Source organism: Plectropomus leopardus, chromosome 9 (genome assembly GCF_026936395.1).
Source record: "Plectropomus leopardus strain MGB_pleo_1.0 chromosome 9, ASM2693639v1, whole genome shotgun sequence".
Lineage (NCBI taxonomy): Eukaryota > Metazoa > Chordata > Actinopteri > Perciformes > Serranidae > Plectropomus > Plectropomus leopardus.
In genome coordinates, this window is record NC_142184.1 from 6,713,738 (window position 1) to 6,729,951 (window position 16,214).

At 40.3% G+C, this 16,214-nt stretch overlaps 1 protein-coding gene across 3 annotated transcripts in view; it reads left to right on the forward strand.

Moving 5' to 3' along the window:
- Nucleotides 1-16,214, forward strand: part of hspg2 (heparan sulfate proteoglycan 2) — a 157,964-nt gene that overhangs the window by 122,928 nt on the left and 18,822 nt on the right. For all 3 annotated transcript variants that reach the window (XM_088081829.1, XM_088081831.1, XM_088081830.1), the window contains 14 exons: nt 2,560-2,682; nt 2,806-2,958; nt 3,444-3,604; nt 3,846-3,923; nt 6,810-6,945; nt 8,070-8,221; nt 9,710-9,854; nt 10,868-11,011; nt 13,193-13,327; nt 13,477-13,658; nt 14,054-14,249; nt 14,688-14,867; nt 15,137-15,397; nt 15,594-15,756. In XM_088081829.1, the coding sequence (XP_087937955.1) occupies nt 2,560-2,682; nt 2,806-2,958; nt 3,444-3,604; nt 3,846-3,923; nt 6,810-6,945; nt 8,070-8,221; nt 9,710-9,854; nt 10,868-11,011; nt 13,193-13,327; nt 13,477-13,658; nt 14,054-14,249; nt 14,688-14,867; nt 15,137-15,397; nt 15,594-15,756 (2,209 nt within the window). The remainder of the gene's footprint in view (nt 1-2,559; nt 2,683-2,805; nt 2,959-3,443; nt 3,605-3,845; nt 3,924-6,809; nt 6,946-8,069; nt 8,222-9,709; nt 9,855-10,867; nt 11,012-13,192; nt 13,328-13,476; nt 13,659-14,053; nt 14,250-14,687; nt 14,868-15,136; nt 15,398-15,593; nt 15,757-16,214) is intronic.

Here is a 16,214-nt window from a genome sequence, read left to right on the forward strand (position 1 = left end):
TTCAAACAATTTGAAATTATGTTCCAATATTTAAGCTCTTTTTCCAAGTAATTTCCTTGTTTTAATTTCTTTTTAACTTTTAAAAAAAAAATAATTTTAGGTTATTTTCTTTTTTCTTTTAATTAATCTTTGTTTATTTTGGGGTCATTTCTTCGTTTCGTGCTCATTGCCTTCATATGTGTTTTTTTTTTTTTTTTTTAAGAAATAGAGCGAATTTGCTCAGGTTTCAAAGGATTAATTGCTCTTCAACCCATGAAAAAGGACATTTTATTATGTTCTGCCAAATTATTTACCACTTTTTACTATTTATGACATAGAAGTAGACGTTAATTTGCAAAATCTCCACATTCAGAGACAAGAGATGTCCCCTTTACTTCTCTCTCTTCGTACTTTTCTCTTTTCCTTTTCTCTTCAGGAAACATGCTTTACTGGGAAATCTCTGTCATCTGGGCTTCAAACATCATACTGTGCTTAATACATCCCATCACAACCTCATCACATCATAGCTGAATGTGGGTAGCAGACTAGTGTTCGGTGCTGGAGGCCGAGTTTCAGTGCATCAAACAGATGTACTTTAAATAACACAGTTAATATTAATAGATAGAAGTCAAATTGTATTTCATATCTCTTTAGAAAATTAAAGATTTAAAACATCAAATGTATGAGAAACATGAGATCTATCCAAGAAGAAAGTTTTAGTTTTATATTTTCAAATTTCGAGGTATCTTGTCATTGCTGCCTTGTTCATCCATGAATCCAGTCACTTTGATTTAGCACCAGCAGGTCAGAGTTTTTTAGATAAGTTTTATATATATTTACATAAATATTTCCGTCTCTACAGGATCGATGAGCACGCAGTTTTGTGGAGACATTCATGGTCCCCAGAAGATGAATCCTAATTACTTTGGTGATCTTTTACCTTTTTATCTAGCACCATCTTCAGTTAAAAACTGTAATTTATCTAATACTTTTGTTTATCACCAAATACCTCCAAAAATTCTGGCATTCCCAGATGTTCTCTGTGTTTAGTGCTAATTGGCAAATGTTGACAGACCAGCATGTAAGATGGTAAACGTCACACTTGTTTCATTAGCATGCACCTCTAACGAGCGCTGTGCAGTGCAGCCTCACAGAGCGGCTGGCGTGTCCGTACATTGTTGTTCGTTGATGGTTGTTTATAATTTCAGTATTGGGGATAACTCAAGACCCTAGACAGATAAAACCAAAACTATCTTCTTGGATAGATATCACCAGAGGTACTGAGGAGAGAAATAATGCATTTTCTGAAGGAAATACTTCATCTCCCCAATGATCATTTGCATATCAGTTACTCTCCCTGTGTTATGTTGAATTTGTGAAGAAAACGTTGTTTTTCTCGTATGCCTCCAGTTAACAAAGAATCCAAAGAACAGTTTTGATGAATTGTGGTCATAGGGGTCGGCCTTAAACAGCAGCAAAACTACATCAAAACGTCCGTTTACAAACTCACATAAATCGTACAGTGTAAGTTGAATAATTTGATGTAGTTTGGCTTTTGTTAAACGTGGACCCCTATGACTTCAACTCTAATTCTGTCCATTTTGGGATTTCTCATAAAGCGGACCCATGCGCAAAAAAATGTTTTCTTTACCAATTCAGGGTCACTTTTTGATTTAAAGTATTGAACTATGTACTTAGGTATTTTGTTTACATTTTTTTTCTTTGTTTGTTTATCTTTCTTTCTCTTTTTTTTCTTTTTTAATATATAATTTTTAAGAGATCTTATGTCACGTAATATTCTGTTATTTTAAAAAGAAAAAAGAATTGAGTGCAAAATGAAGATAGCAACTGATTTACAAATGTTTTTGGGGAAATTAAGTATTCCTTTAACCTGGGTGAACTGACCAGATCAAAGTTTCATCTTCTGACGCACTGACTCGACCGTACAGCTCTAAAAAAAAAAAAAAAGAGAGACTCTCGAAATGTCTGTTTTACCCACAGTCAAATCATTTAGCATTCGTCGATGTTACTTGTGTTTTCAGTGTAGACTCTAGCCCGCCATGTCTTCCTCGCCCACAGGAAAGGACGATGAAACTCCTCTCCGCCCTGCGGTTTAAGTGTCACTAAGGTCATAGAGTCAAAGCTGGGCCCGGGCGAGAACCGTCCCAGAGGGTTTCAGCCTGCTTAGATAGCCTCGTACTCCTCCCTCCCTTCTGAAAGAGCCCTTTCTTTTGCTCTGTCATCCCGGGATCATACGGGATTGAACACGAAGTCGAGCAGCCAGCCAAACTGGCGCAGACAGCAATATGCCCTGAGGCCATGCCAATGCCTGCCTGCCACTTCTCATCTGTTTGGTCTGCTCTGAGGATCCAGACTGCCAAGGGTGAGAGTGGGGGCACGGCCGGTCGCCATCACTCTCTCAGTCTGATCGATTCATTATAATCAAAAGCGTTCCCGCAGCGGTTACAGACTCCTCGTATATTCCACTTCATCACCGCACCAATCTGCATTATCACGCTTTATTTCTCCACGAGCCCTTCGTTTTTGCGCCGTGTTTGACTGATGTGTCTCCTTCTGTAGCTGCAGAGGGGGCCCAACCTGTGGCCACCATCACCCCCTCAGTGCTGAATGTCCAGCAGGGCCAGCGGGCAGAGTTTCGCTGCACAGTGACCGGGAACCCAACCCCTGCCATTGAATGGATCGGTATGATGAATTAGTTCTCCACATTTTTTAGTCTTTATTGAGCTATATTCAGAGTTTAAAAAACCCCATAAATGTTAACCCTTCAGCCCTCAGTGACAGAGTGTGTGTTTGTGATTGTTACAGGAGGTCCAGGGAACAGAATGAGTCCCAGAGCTGTGATCCGAGGAGGCGTACTGACCTTCACGTCTGTGGAGCCGGCTGACGAGGGAGACTACACCTGCAAGGCCCTGAACACTCACGGGGAGCACACAGCGCGGGTTTCCCTCTTTATCCAAAGTATGCTTTGTGTTTATGTGTGTGTGAGTGTGTGTTACAAGTTGTAGGAACATAAACGTGCTTACACACTTAGAATGTGGGGACTCGCTTCCTTTTTGTGACAAATACAGGTCCCCACATTGTAAATCATCAGATTTTAGGGTTAAGACTTTTTAAGGTAAGGTTAAGGTGAGGATAATCTTTAGGGTTAAGGGTAAGTCACCAGGGAGTTCTTGTAACTCAGTGCGATGTCTCGTGTAAGTGACATTTCTGGGCCAGTTCATTTCATGCTTGTTTTCTGTGTGTGCTACTATAACTCTATGTTTTAGAATATTATGGATCAACTTTTTTAGTTGCTAATGAAACAAGAAAAGAAATAAGTAAATATTTTCACAAAAATAAAACAATTATTAAAAAACTGAACTGATAAACTGTCAAACTCAAGAAGTCGGGGTGGCTGCGGTGCGTTTACATTTTGAATAATTTGAATGCCTTTTTTTGGTCAGAGTCTAACCCAAGTGGCCTCGGCACCCAGCCCCAAGTCCAAGTCAGTCCCCAAAATATCGAAGCCCACGAAGGCGACAACTTGAGGCTGTATTGCCGAGCAACAGGAGTACCCACCCCGAAGCTCACCTGGCTGAAAAACGGAGGACAAATCCCCCCACAGGTGAGACACCTGCTGCTGTCTCAGCGCCTTGACTATAACGTTAACATGGACTGATGACTGTATTCACATTCTGCTGTGTTGTATCTCTGTCTTACACTTCAAGGTGTGTCCGGTGCCGACGGTATTTCATCATACTGTGTCAGTTTTAATTTTGACCATTTACTTTTATTTTCCCTCTGTTTGTCTCCTCCTCCCCCCCTTTTTTTGTTTTTGATCCCACCCTGTTCTGACGTTTGCTCAGGCCATTCCCTCTCACGGTTTCCATCAGTTTAAAAGCAACAGTCTCGATGTGTTACAGAGACGTATTGAAGAGATGCAGGTCTGTCCATCTGTCCGCTGTCTGTCTGTCCTGTGTCATAGTTCACAATCATTGTCCTCTACTGACCTCGTCTTCACACATTGTCCACTAAGTGCATGATCAAACGTGTCCTTGATTCACACCTTGTAAACAGCGTTAATTTACCACAGCTGCTCACTAAGCCCATTTCGAGCTGATGCCAAATACATTAAAATCAACCAGCTGGTTGACTTGTTAGTGTATTTGCATGAAGTACAGCAGTGATATTCAACTTACGGCCCATGGGCCAAATCTGGCCCCTGATAGGGTGCCAGATAGTCCCCGAACCATTTACTGGGAATTGTTTTTTTGTACTTTTAGTATTCATGAGGTGCCAGAGTGTATGAAACAGCTTAAAAATAGAGCTTGATTATCAAAAAATGCCAGTGGAGGATCCCCAACACCCAACAGAGGTCCTAGCTAAGCCCCTCATGTCCTAATATCCTAGAAATGTCCTAAAATTCAAGAAATGTTTTAAAATCCTTGAAACGTCCTAAAATCTGAGAAACATCCTAAAATCAGAGAAATGTCCTAAAATCTAAGAAATGTCCTGAAATTCTAGTCACCCCCCAAAATACTTGGAACTTCCTAAAGTCATAGAAATCCCCTAAAATCCTTGAAATGTCCTATAATCCTAGAAATTTGCTAAAATCCCAGAAATTTCCTTAAATCATAGAAACATCATAAAGTCTTAGAAACATCCAAAAATCCTAGCAATATGCATGCGGTTGCAACTGGCCCCTGGCCTCCTGTCATTATGCTAAAGTGGCCCCCAAGCAAAGTTGAGTATTACTGCAGTACATGTTTTTATGTTGCGTTTTATTAATAAATTGTTCCATAGTCTTTTGTTTTGTCCACATCATACCATCCATGACTTGTTTGGGCGCTCAGCACCCAGTTGACCCTCGTCATTCCATTGAGTGTATTAACAGGACTAAGTATACAGGAGGTACTGTAGGTATTTCAGACATACTTTGCTCCGTGCCAGGCGCAGCCCGCTGCCCCCCTACCCAAGGGGGTATTGTGTTAGTCTGGTTTCTGCACAGCCCTCCTCGGCTCGACGAGGGCTCCGGGGCCTGTTTAGTTCTGCCTCAGAGAGCCTCTGCGTTGTGTCAGCCTTTCCCAGGGGGAGCTGGGCTCTGCCGTGCGACCACGCAGAAATTCTGTATGCTCTAGCAAACGGCTTGCTTTGAAAACTCGTCAATGGGTTCAGACACACATTGAGCCGGGGCCCGCCTCAGCCACTGCTCGGTTTAGCCTCCCTCACGGTTGAATGGGCCGGAGCTAAGCAGCTTTGTCCGTGGATGCCCCAACACCCCCCGGATACAGTAATCCCTCCCCGTCCCTCCCCTCCTGATTCCCCTCCCCTCTGAGGTGTTTCCAAACTTTATGAAAGCTCATTTTCAGCCTTGCTGGGCCCCTGACTGCCATGTGGAGTAGTGTACAAACAAGTCAAGTTGTTGATTGATAATGAGCCAGAAAGACAGAAAGTTGAATTAATACAGGGCTTCGGGTTCTTACTCGATATTTGATGTTGGATTTTTTTACTTTAAGGGTACTGGCTTGAGATTTTTCTCAGATTTTTCAGTTAAAGGGAAACATATTATTCAACCTGGACCCTTTTCTTCATGGCTTTGTGTCTAAGTGACTAATGGGAACAACAATTTTTGAAACTAGTCCAGCGCTGAGCGTGCACCGGCGAAACAGGCTGCAATCCCAGAAATGTCAGTTTAACTCCCCTAAAAGTGCTTGTTGTGCCACTGGCAGGGTGAGATTGTTATTATAAGAGTATGATAACATTATGGAAAGAATCTCTACAAAGACTTTTTTAAACAGTAAGATCTTTTTTTGTAGAAACCGCCTGGCTATCACTTTCATCAAACACACCAGACACACCAGAAAAGCAGAGTTAGTGATTGTCGAAAATGCTGGAAAGATCAGCCGAGGCAGCTTTTGTAGGTTTTATTTTGTTTTTGTCCACTTGCAACTAGTCTGGTGGGTTTGGAGTTTGCAAATTCAGGACTGTTTCTGGTTAAAGAAAAAGGATCTTTTCGTAAACACAAAGGTCTGTCTCTGTAGGGACACTTTCTACAATGTTATCAGACACTTATATTAACAATCTGAGCCTGTTAGTGACAAAACAAGCACTTTTAGTTCATGTAAGTTAACGGTGCACAAATGCACTTAATGATTAAATTGCAGCTGGTTTTGCTGCTGTGGCTGCAGTGGTCTCGCTCATTACTGGACCACTTTACAAACTAATCAGTCACTTACACACAAAACCCTGAAAAAACAGGATCCAGGTTAAAAAAATACAAAAGTTGCTCTTAAATATCGTCTATCTTAAATCAATGTGTCACAAACTGTCAGTTTGAACTAATTTTCTCCACATTTTTAAAATCGTCAATCATTAATCTTGTTCTAGAATAAAGGTAATAGTGTAGTAAGCTTAATCATCACTGATCATGATACATTAACAAATTATAACCCCACCAATCACTGTAGAAATGTTGGCTCTACTTTGCGCGCAGCTTCATGTGCAAAGTACAACATTATAGAAATCATGAGTCAAAATCCATGTACACAGAGACTGTGGCAATAACAGCTCTTGTCTTGTCTCAAAGATCTACGCTGTAGTGCTTTTGTGTCGCTGTTACTGTAGCTAGTGATGTCATAATGTCAGCAGTGTCGTATCTGTGTTGTTTCAAGCGACATGAGACAGGTAAGTGATGTGCTTCATCTCAACTATTATTTTAATTTATGGTGTTATTATTAGTACAATCATGTTTTGTTAATGTAATTCACAGTGCTGTATGTTAACATAATTGAGATAAGTGTCTAATTTTGTCTCTTGTGTGTCTTCTTCAGGCCCGCATGGACCGCACAGACATCGGTACTCTGCTCATCCCCAACATCCAGATGTCGGACGCGGGCACGTACATGTGTGTTGGAAGCAACAGCATTGGCTCAAATAGTGCTCCCATTAAAGTGTCTGTGCTCAAAGGTGAGTAGTGATGGTTTTAAAAAAAGCCACCACTAAATAATAATAATGATAAAAATACTAATAATCAGCCGATATGGATGTACTTATACATACAAGTGCAGATAAGTATGTTATATAATTACCCCCTAACAACAGATAGAACGTGTCGTTCTTGTTCAGGACATGTTCTCCACTTTAATAACAAAAGTGACATTAAAGGGACAGTTCACTGCAAAAACATGCCTAAAAACGTGCTTTTTATCATTCTAGATTGTTTTGGTGTGAGTTGGCGAGTGTTGGAGATATCAACCGTAAAATGTTTGATGTCTCTTAAATATAATGGAAGTATTTGGCACTCTGTGGTGCTCAAAGCGCCACAAAAATACATCTGAAAACTCAACAGCGATGTCTCTTTCAAGAAATCACAACCAGTTTCTCAAGATTATCTGTAGACCTTGTTGTGAGCAGTTTCATAGAGGAACTGTTTTCTTTCCACCAAATATTTTGCCACTTTGAGCACCACAAGCCAAGTGGCATCGAGTTCAATTATATTTTAAAGAATGCAGACATCTCTATGGCTGAAATATCCAACACTTGGCAACTTACACCAAAATTACAAAGAATTGGGGCGTCTGGTGGCTCAGTGGATAGAGCGGCACCCCATATACAGAGGCTGTATCCTCCCCCCCTCACGCTCACACTGTCCTGTCAAATAAAGGCAATAAAAGCAGAAAGAAAATCTTTAAAAAAATAAATAAAATTCTAAAGTATTATAAATAGCACTACAGGTGAGAGGAAATTCTGCATTTTTAGTTTTGGGGAGAATTCTCCCTTTAATCTTCCTTATCTGTCTCATCCAAAAATGTATAAAACTCCCCCTTTGCCCTTTAACCTTATCTACCAATATCCCTACGCCTCCCTTTGCACAGCCTCCCCCATGGTTACCAAGCGTCTTCGAGACACAGTAACACAAACAGCAGTTTCATTGTAATCAGATCAGCCAGTGTAGTTTTCGCTGCTAACTAAATTTTAAGTGTGTCTGAACATGGATTAACCAGAATCTTTGCGTCAACCATGAAGAACTCTATAGTGCTTTAAAAAAACAGAGAAGGAAGATACAATCAGTAGTGTTTGTGTTTGTGCAGCGGACCATAGCTCCTCAGTGGTCAGCATCCAGCCATCTATAGCTGATGTCCAGGAGGGCCAGAGTCTGGAGCTCAACTGCTTCGCTCCTGGAAATCCTCCTCCACAAGTCATCTGGACGAAAGCCAGCGGACGCCTCTCCTCTAACCACCAGGTAATCACAGTCATACAGACACCATCGTGCCCCACTTCATTCAGTATGTCTTACATGCAGTGATGTAATGGTACAAGGAAATATGGAGATCACATGGATTGTTTGAGTCCGATGTGAGGTTTGATTTCTTTATACATAGACAGATTGTGTTGATTTTGGAAAACTAATTTTTACAGGAATACTCCACCCACAGAAATGACTGTTTTCATATCAGTTATTCACCTTGTGTTACTTTGAATTTATGAAGGAAACTTTTTCCTCGCATTCCTACACGGCGAACTAAGAACCAAAAAACAGCAAACATTCGTCATGAACTGAAGTAAAATGGGACCACATTTAACAACGGTAATACTATATTAAAACATCCATTTACAAACTCGTGCAGTTTAATCCCATTTATCCAGCTGCATGCTCAGGACTTCCCAAACACATACATTTCCTGCTAAAACGTTCAAATATAAAACACTTTCTGCATACCAGGTGCGTGCCCTGAGCGTGCAGAGACACGCACGTGTGTATGAGCTCTGCTTGAGCAGAGTTTAAATGCACGCATCTGCTCAGGCATGCTGCTCAGCAGTGTGAGACTTTTTACATCGTGAAAATACATGTGTTTGGGAAGTTCTGAGCATATGACTGGATAAATGAGACTTTGGTCATACTGCATGAGTTGTGTGGAAGGTTGTAAAAGGATGTTTTGCTGGTGTTAAATGCAAACCCCAATTACTTCAATTCTTGTATTTGCTGGTTTTTTTTCTCTGTTCACTGTGAAGGCCTACAAAAAAAACAAAGCTTTCTTCGTTAATTCAAGCTAAAGGCATGAGCAATTGATATACAAATGGTTATTTTGCAGGTGAAGTATTCCTTTAAAATCCACTTTTATAGAGCGTGTATGCAATTTATTTTAATTTCACCAATATGTTAATATTAAACCTAAAATTTTGGTTTGATTTCTTTCTAAAACTTGGCCAGATGTCCCATAAACTGCAAAGAAATTTGTAAAAAGTGACATGGAAATTATCAGAAAATTAGCTGATGGGGATTTTAAGACATTATCAAAAAAAAATGTTCAGAAAACTATATTTATGAGTCTCTCATTTAAAATTATGTTACAGGAAAAAAAGACAAAAATTAATAATAACAATGTTAAAAGTTTCTTCGGGTCATTTTATGTGTTTGCTTTCTTTTTTTCTTGTGCTCAGGTAATTTTATTGTTATTATTTACTAATTTCTTGGTAATTGTTGCCCCATGTGTTTTTATGTCTTTTTTTAGAATATTTTTTGAAAGAAATCAAGCCAGTTTCTCAGGGTTGAAAGGGTTTTGTATTTTTATTTGCAATATTAGCACTATTAAAACAATGTGATACTATTGCCAGCAGTCACAGCAGCAGAGGTGGTATTGGTTGATAGTATTGATCTATCAGAAGTAAAATGTTGGGTTTTCTTGTAAGCTGAACTGAAGTGACTCCATCGGTTGTCTGCTGTGTGCAGGTTTTGGGCAGTCAGCTGCGCATCCTGTCAGCCTCTCCAGAGGACTCAGGGGAGTATATCTGTCGGGTGCCGGGCAACTCTGGAAACCCAGGATCTCACGTCCACCAGGCCTCCGTCACTGTGTCCGTCACCTCGTCTTCCTCACGTAAGTTTGTCAACACCTCAGGTGGTATGTTAACCCTTTGAAACCTGAGAAAATGGTCTTGATTTCTTTTGAAAACATGGGAAGAAAGCAATGAGCAACAAAAAAGTGTCCCAAAGAATAGCAAGAAATTAATAAAAAAGTACAAGAAAATATCAACAATTATTTAAAAAAGAAAGGGAAAAAACAAACTTGGCAAACAAGAAAAAGTACTTAAAAAATTCTAATAATTCTGCAATATAATTTTAGACATGTAATTATGATAAAATATGTTTTTTCTTTTTACCCACACATTTTTCCTTAGTTTTTTTTTTATTCTAAATGTACTCATTTCTTGCATTTTTGGAACATTTCTTGCAAAGTTGCTCATTGCTTCTTTCCCCGTTTTTTTTAAAGAATTTGTATCAATTCACTCAGGGTCAAAGGTTAACAGACACGTAAAAGGCATCCAAAAATAACACAAGAGAAGTGATGTCACTGCAGGTGTTAAAGGGTTAACTGTCTTGATTCACAGACAGATACAAAAATGTTTTTGTATCAAAACAATAAAAAAGTCAGTTTTCATGTTAGCTTTTTTTTTTAAATGTCCCCACCGCACTCGAAGATCGTTACTTTCCCACCAAGGAAATTGCAGTTGATGGCAGCATCAGTCAGAGCGGCGGGAGAAACACATTAAGGGCAGGGCATTACATGGCAGGGTGTTGTTCTCACACTAACACTGCCTCGCTTCATGAATGAACTTTCCAGTTGTTCTTTCCAGTGTTGCCCAGTGTGACCTCAGATTGAAAGATTTTCCCCGCTACTGTCCCATGATCTCATCCTCATTCACTCCTTCCAAGACTTTCAGAGATGTTTGAGGTCTTTAGCTGCTGCCAGTGAAGCCCTCAGCCACATTTAATAGCAATTAGTTCCTCCAGGTTTCTGTGAATAATAAGTCAGTTAAATGAAGTGAGATCGGGAACAGCGACGCTCAAATAGAATCTGTCTGGAGCCCAAACCGCCGCTCTCTGCTGCAGGTCTTCAGAGTCCAATCATCGCCATCGAGCCCCACAGCGCTGCGGTGCGAGTGGGAGAGTCGGCCAGCTTCAGGTGCAGGGTGTACAGCGGAGCCCAGCCTGTCAGACTGGAGTGGAAACTGGCCAACAACCAGCCGCTGCCAGGTAATAACCACACACACACACACACACACACACACACACACTCACACACTCACACACAGAGTCAGGAATAAACCGGCTTAATGAGTTCTGATTTTATGATGTCATTATTTACAAGCAATTACCACTACAACCCACCCATGAATTACTCCTCTGTTACTTCATTAAATGACTAATTTAGAACTCTGTTTTCTCAAATCCCCTTTCTCTGCAGACAGGCACTGACATTCTTGCATTATTATAACATCTCATGCCATTTAGTCTAATAAGATTTGTTGGCACAAAAGCTCTTTAAGATTTAATAGACTTTTTTGGGGGGACTTTTACATATTTGTAACCAATCTGTTCTTCCAGTCTCAGATTTGCACATTTACTCTTTGGTGTTGTGATGGCAAAGTTAAGTTTTTCTTAGATTTTATTTTAAATATCAAGGATCAACCACTAAGCGTGGCTTAATTGTGCGAATCAATAGATCAGATGAGTTTGTGCTTCATAAATTAACAAGACTGAACAGAATCATCTTAAGTGAAGCAAAACATTTTTACATTCAGGCACAGTTTTTACCAAAGTTTCATTTAACTGTTAATTTTTCAAGTTTAATAATGAAATGCTGAACTTGTGCTGAATACAAAAAGTCATGTGACTTTTAAACTACGGATTACATTTGTTGCATTTTTAAAACTTCAGGTTAAGCCAAAATCATCACAGTGCTTGAAAATACCCAGAGACACCAGATTTAAGGGCTAATCCAGCAATTACTTTTGTCCTGTCATAAAATTAGGTGATTTAAACAAGTTAAGTTCAACGAGTCTTTATTGAGCTGTAAAAGACTCCATCGTACACTTACGGTGATGTAACTAAATGCATTTTTCATAGATGCCTAAATCTTTTTAACTTTTTCACACCTCTTCTTTGAAGTGCACTTTGTCTTCAGCCTTAAACCCACGCCAAGACAACCCTTATGACATCATCAGGGTTATTTTTAAAAGTTTGCACAGCTCCCCCCAAAGCCACAGAAGACACATAACAGTTTGTGCTGAAAATGCTACCAACTATGACTAAACTGAATTTCAAATTTAAAATATTTCACGCCCCTTTCCACCAAATTAGCTCTGGTTCTTGAACAAGTTCTCTTCAAGACACCACTTTTCCAACATCGTAATCGAGGATGTGTAATCAAAAGGTGTTGCATAATGCACAGTACAAACAAACAGTAGTAGCAAAAAAAAAAAAAGAAAAAAGCATGGACAAACTAATAATGAGGCTTCTGCACGCTCTGTTTTGTTTGATGATTTCTCACTCGACTTCTCCAGCTTTGCTTTTCCATCTCTTTCCAGCCTGTAGAATTTGACACGCCCACTGACGTCACCGTTTGCACTTCAGGTTAAGAAAAACCTGCTATTTTTTGGTTTCAGCTGAGAACCAATTTTTAATGTAGTGAGTCAACATATTTTTGGTCAAAATTCCCTGAACTTTCCAAATTGGAATCAATGCCATGTTGGTGGAAATGGTCTATCGATGGACTGTAGGGATGGGAATAGACAACTGGTTCCAGTTGAGATCCAGTTCCAAATGGTCCGAACCATCTGAGTTGTAGTCCTCCAAATTCCCCAATTCCATTTATTGATGCTGGCATGTTTTTCTGGAGAGGAGGTGGAGAAAGATGAAAAACAGTGCTGCTGCTTGTAAAGTCTGTAAAAAGTTGGAAACATCAGTTATATGCTGAAACATCTCTCTACACAACGTGCGCTTCAATTTCAGGAATGCTACGAATCTGACACATTACGCACAAGGTCCACTGCTTCTCCACCATGCAGCATGTCCGTTTCAGAGGGAATATGTAGATGTTATAATGACATTAGTACCACGTAGGCATAGCTAAATGAAAACGAATGCTATATAAATATTTTCTCATACATCTGTTATAGATGAAGACAAGTTTCTAAGCTGTGCTCAGACTCAGAGAGGAGAGAAGTGTTGCTTTGGCGCTGAAAATGTTTGTGGGCTTACTTTTCTCCACACAGAAAATTGATCGGGAATCGATAATGAATCAGATTGATAAGCAAAATCTTTAATGGCATTGGTATCAATAACATGATATCAGTTCTCATTCCTATTGCACTGTGCCTTTAAATTACAGCATCTACAGTCCATCTGATGTTTATTGGATCTTCTTTTCTGCAGATAATGTTAAAGTCGGCCCTGACGGTTCCGTCATTACCATCTCCAGCGCTCGCCCCATGAACCACGGTGCCTACCGCTGTGTGGCGAGCAACCCGTTCGGCATCACCCACACCATCGTGTCTTTGATTGTCAAAGGTGAGCTGCTCAAATATCAGCATGCTCACACATTCACTGAGTTACAGAATGATTTTTCACAGCTCAGTCATCACACTCTGAGTGAAGGCTTCCCTCTAGTGGCTGATCAGACACAGAGTTTATCAGTATTTTTGTGTGTGTGCCCTCAGAGTCTCCTGTGGCCACCGTCACCCCTGTCGGACCCCTGCGTGTCAGGGTGGGTGAACCCATTAACCTGGAATGCCAGGCGTCAGGAGAGCCCCGCCCCTCAGTGTCATGGCACAGGCTGGACAGCAACCGCAAGACTATGCTGAGCAGCCCGGTGCCCATGGAGTCTAATGCAGTCATGCAGGTACATCTGATCAACATCTAGCACAGTTTAATGTGTAGCATATTCTAAAAGGGTTTAAAAGACTTTTTAAAAGACTAAAATCAGACGCCCTCTCACATCTAAAAACAAAGTCTTTCGTCACATTCAAGATTTTGCAAAGGCTGGGGGCAGGGTTACTATTTGCAGGACTACAACAAGATAATTTCTGAGATTTCTGATTTTATTCAAATATTGGTAATATGTCTGCGTCAAAAAAATCACTGGAAACATAAATTAGTATAAAGCCAGCATTAGTTTTACAGCTGTTCTGTGCTGCTATTGAAAGACTCAGCTTCAAAGTCTAAAATCAGCTTTGTTTTCATCTAAATTTGTGTGCATGTTTATGGTAAGAAATATTCATTTTTCCTCTTGTGCAGATCCTGGTGGCACGTCCAGAAGACAGCGGCACGTACGTATGCACAGCTCGCAACAACGAGGGCTCCACTGAGACCAAGGTGGAGGTCCACGTTGATGGAGGCCCCCAGGTGCCCACACCACCCAGGGCCTCTGTCCCTGAGCCGCTGATGGTCGTGGTGGAAGGACAGACTGCAACTCTGCGCTGTGAGGCCCACGGTAATGATGGCCTAAAGTCTCATTTTTTAAGCACTTATGTTGTTTCACTGTTGGAGTTCCCACATATTTTTATTAAAAAATGTAAGTTTTAAGGACCCAAAATAAAATCAATTAATAACTTTAATAATTTTTACTTTAAAAACAGAGTTTACAAAGTGCTTTGACAAGCAAAGCAAAACAGTCCTACCAAAACAAAAGAGTTAAGATAAAGTTAAAGTAATTGAACAAAAAATGCAAGATGAAGGACACAAAATGTCAAATAAATCAATCAATAAATAAATACATTTTAATAAAAAACACAAAAACAATAAAATGGCTAAATAAAGACACCCGTACTAATGTCTTTTTTTTTTTTATTGTGTGAATGCCACAAGGAAAAAAAATATTTGCATTTTTAGATTAGCTGAACATTTAGTTTGTGTTTTGCTCTTCGAATAGGTTTTCCGTCCCCGACGATCACCTGGTCCAAGCTGCGCTCTCCTCTGCCTTGGAGACACAAGGTGGTGAACAACAGCCTGGTGCTTCCCACTGTGGGTCGCCAGGACTCTGGAGAATACATCTGCACCGCCACCAACAGCATGGGCACCACTGAGGTCACCATCATGCTCGATGTAGAGAGTGAGTGCTGTGGATTTCTTTGTTTACATTTTATTTTAATGCACTCATTTTGTTCTCCTCGAACAACTATACTACTCCTGTACAGTGGTTACAATAATGTTATTTCACAGTGTATATTTATGAATATTTTTTTATCAATAGTCATTTTATTGTATGTGATTTTTTTTTTGTATATTGTCTGGACCCAAATGTTTTGTTTGTGTCAATAAAATAACAAACTATCTCTTGAAAAAACAGTAAACTAAGTAAACTTTTTTTCTCCTCTCCAGCTCCTCCTTATGCCACCTCTGTGCCCGACGACGTGGCTGTGCGGGTCGGGGAGGTGATCAGGTTGCAGTGCCTGGCCCACGGTACTCCTCCTCTCACCTACACTTGGACCAAGCTGGATGGAAGCCTGCCGCCGAGGGCCCAGGTTAACGGAGGGGACCTTCAGATCAACCTGGCTACCCCTGAGGATGCTGGGAGCTACAAGTGCGTGGCGACCAACAAAGTGGCCAACAGCGAAGTGATCGCTAAAGTCACAGTCAGATGTAAGTTTGATTTATTATGATAAAAATAATGAAAAGCTCGACTGTTGTGTTCTGCACCTGCTCAAAAATACTTCTTACCTCTTTAAGGTGTACATAGTTAGCAAATGTTGATCCAAAGATTTGTGCATTTGTGAAATAGTGACGTTCCTATACCAACACAAGACCTAAATTATGCCTCCATTCCTCCCCTCTGTAGCCCCCTTGGCAGTGCGTGTGTCCCCTCAGGTTGAAGTGAAGGCCCAGGGCAGTGCTGTGGAGTTCACCTGTTCAGCAGCAGGCGGAGTAGAAACCAAAATTGAGTGGCTGAAGGAGGGAGGAGCCCTGCCGCCGAACCACCACGTCAAAGACGGAGTGCTCAGGTGACTCGTGCACGCATATTGTCGCCTGTTTGTTGTAAACAACTGTCAACATATCAACATTTATGATGCTATAGGACCACAGTGCCAGTTTTACAGGTTTCACCCATGAACAACTTATATTTACAGCTGAGTCTATTTTAAAATTTAGCACAATTTATACATAATTTGAAAGATATAACATCCCCAGAACCAAGCCTGATGGTTCCCTCTAAAGATGTAAATATTCTAAAAAAAAGAGTCACAAACATGTACATTATTTTTTTTATAGGCTTAATAATCTGCAAAAAGGGCACTTGACATTTTTAGTAAACATCACTTTAACAAAAGTAAATTTTGCATTTGTTTGGAACTTTTTCTTTCTGTCTTTTTTGTTATTTACTTTTTATTTGTTTGTCTTTTAAAGAACACAGAAACCAAAGTGATACATATGCGTGAGTCGCACACAAAACGCACCTAAA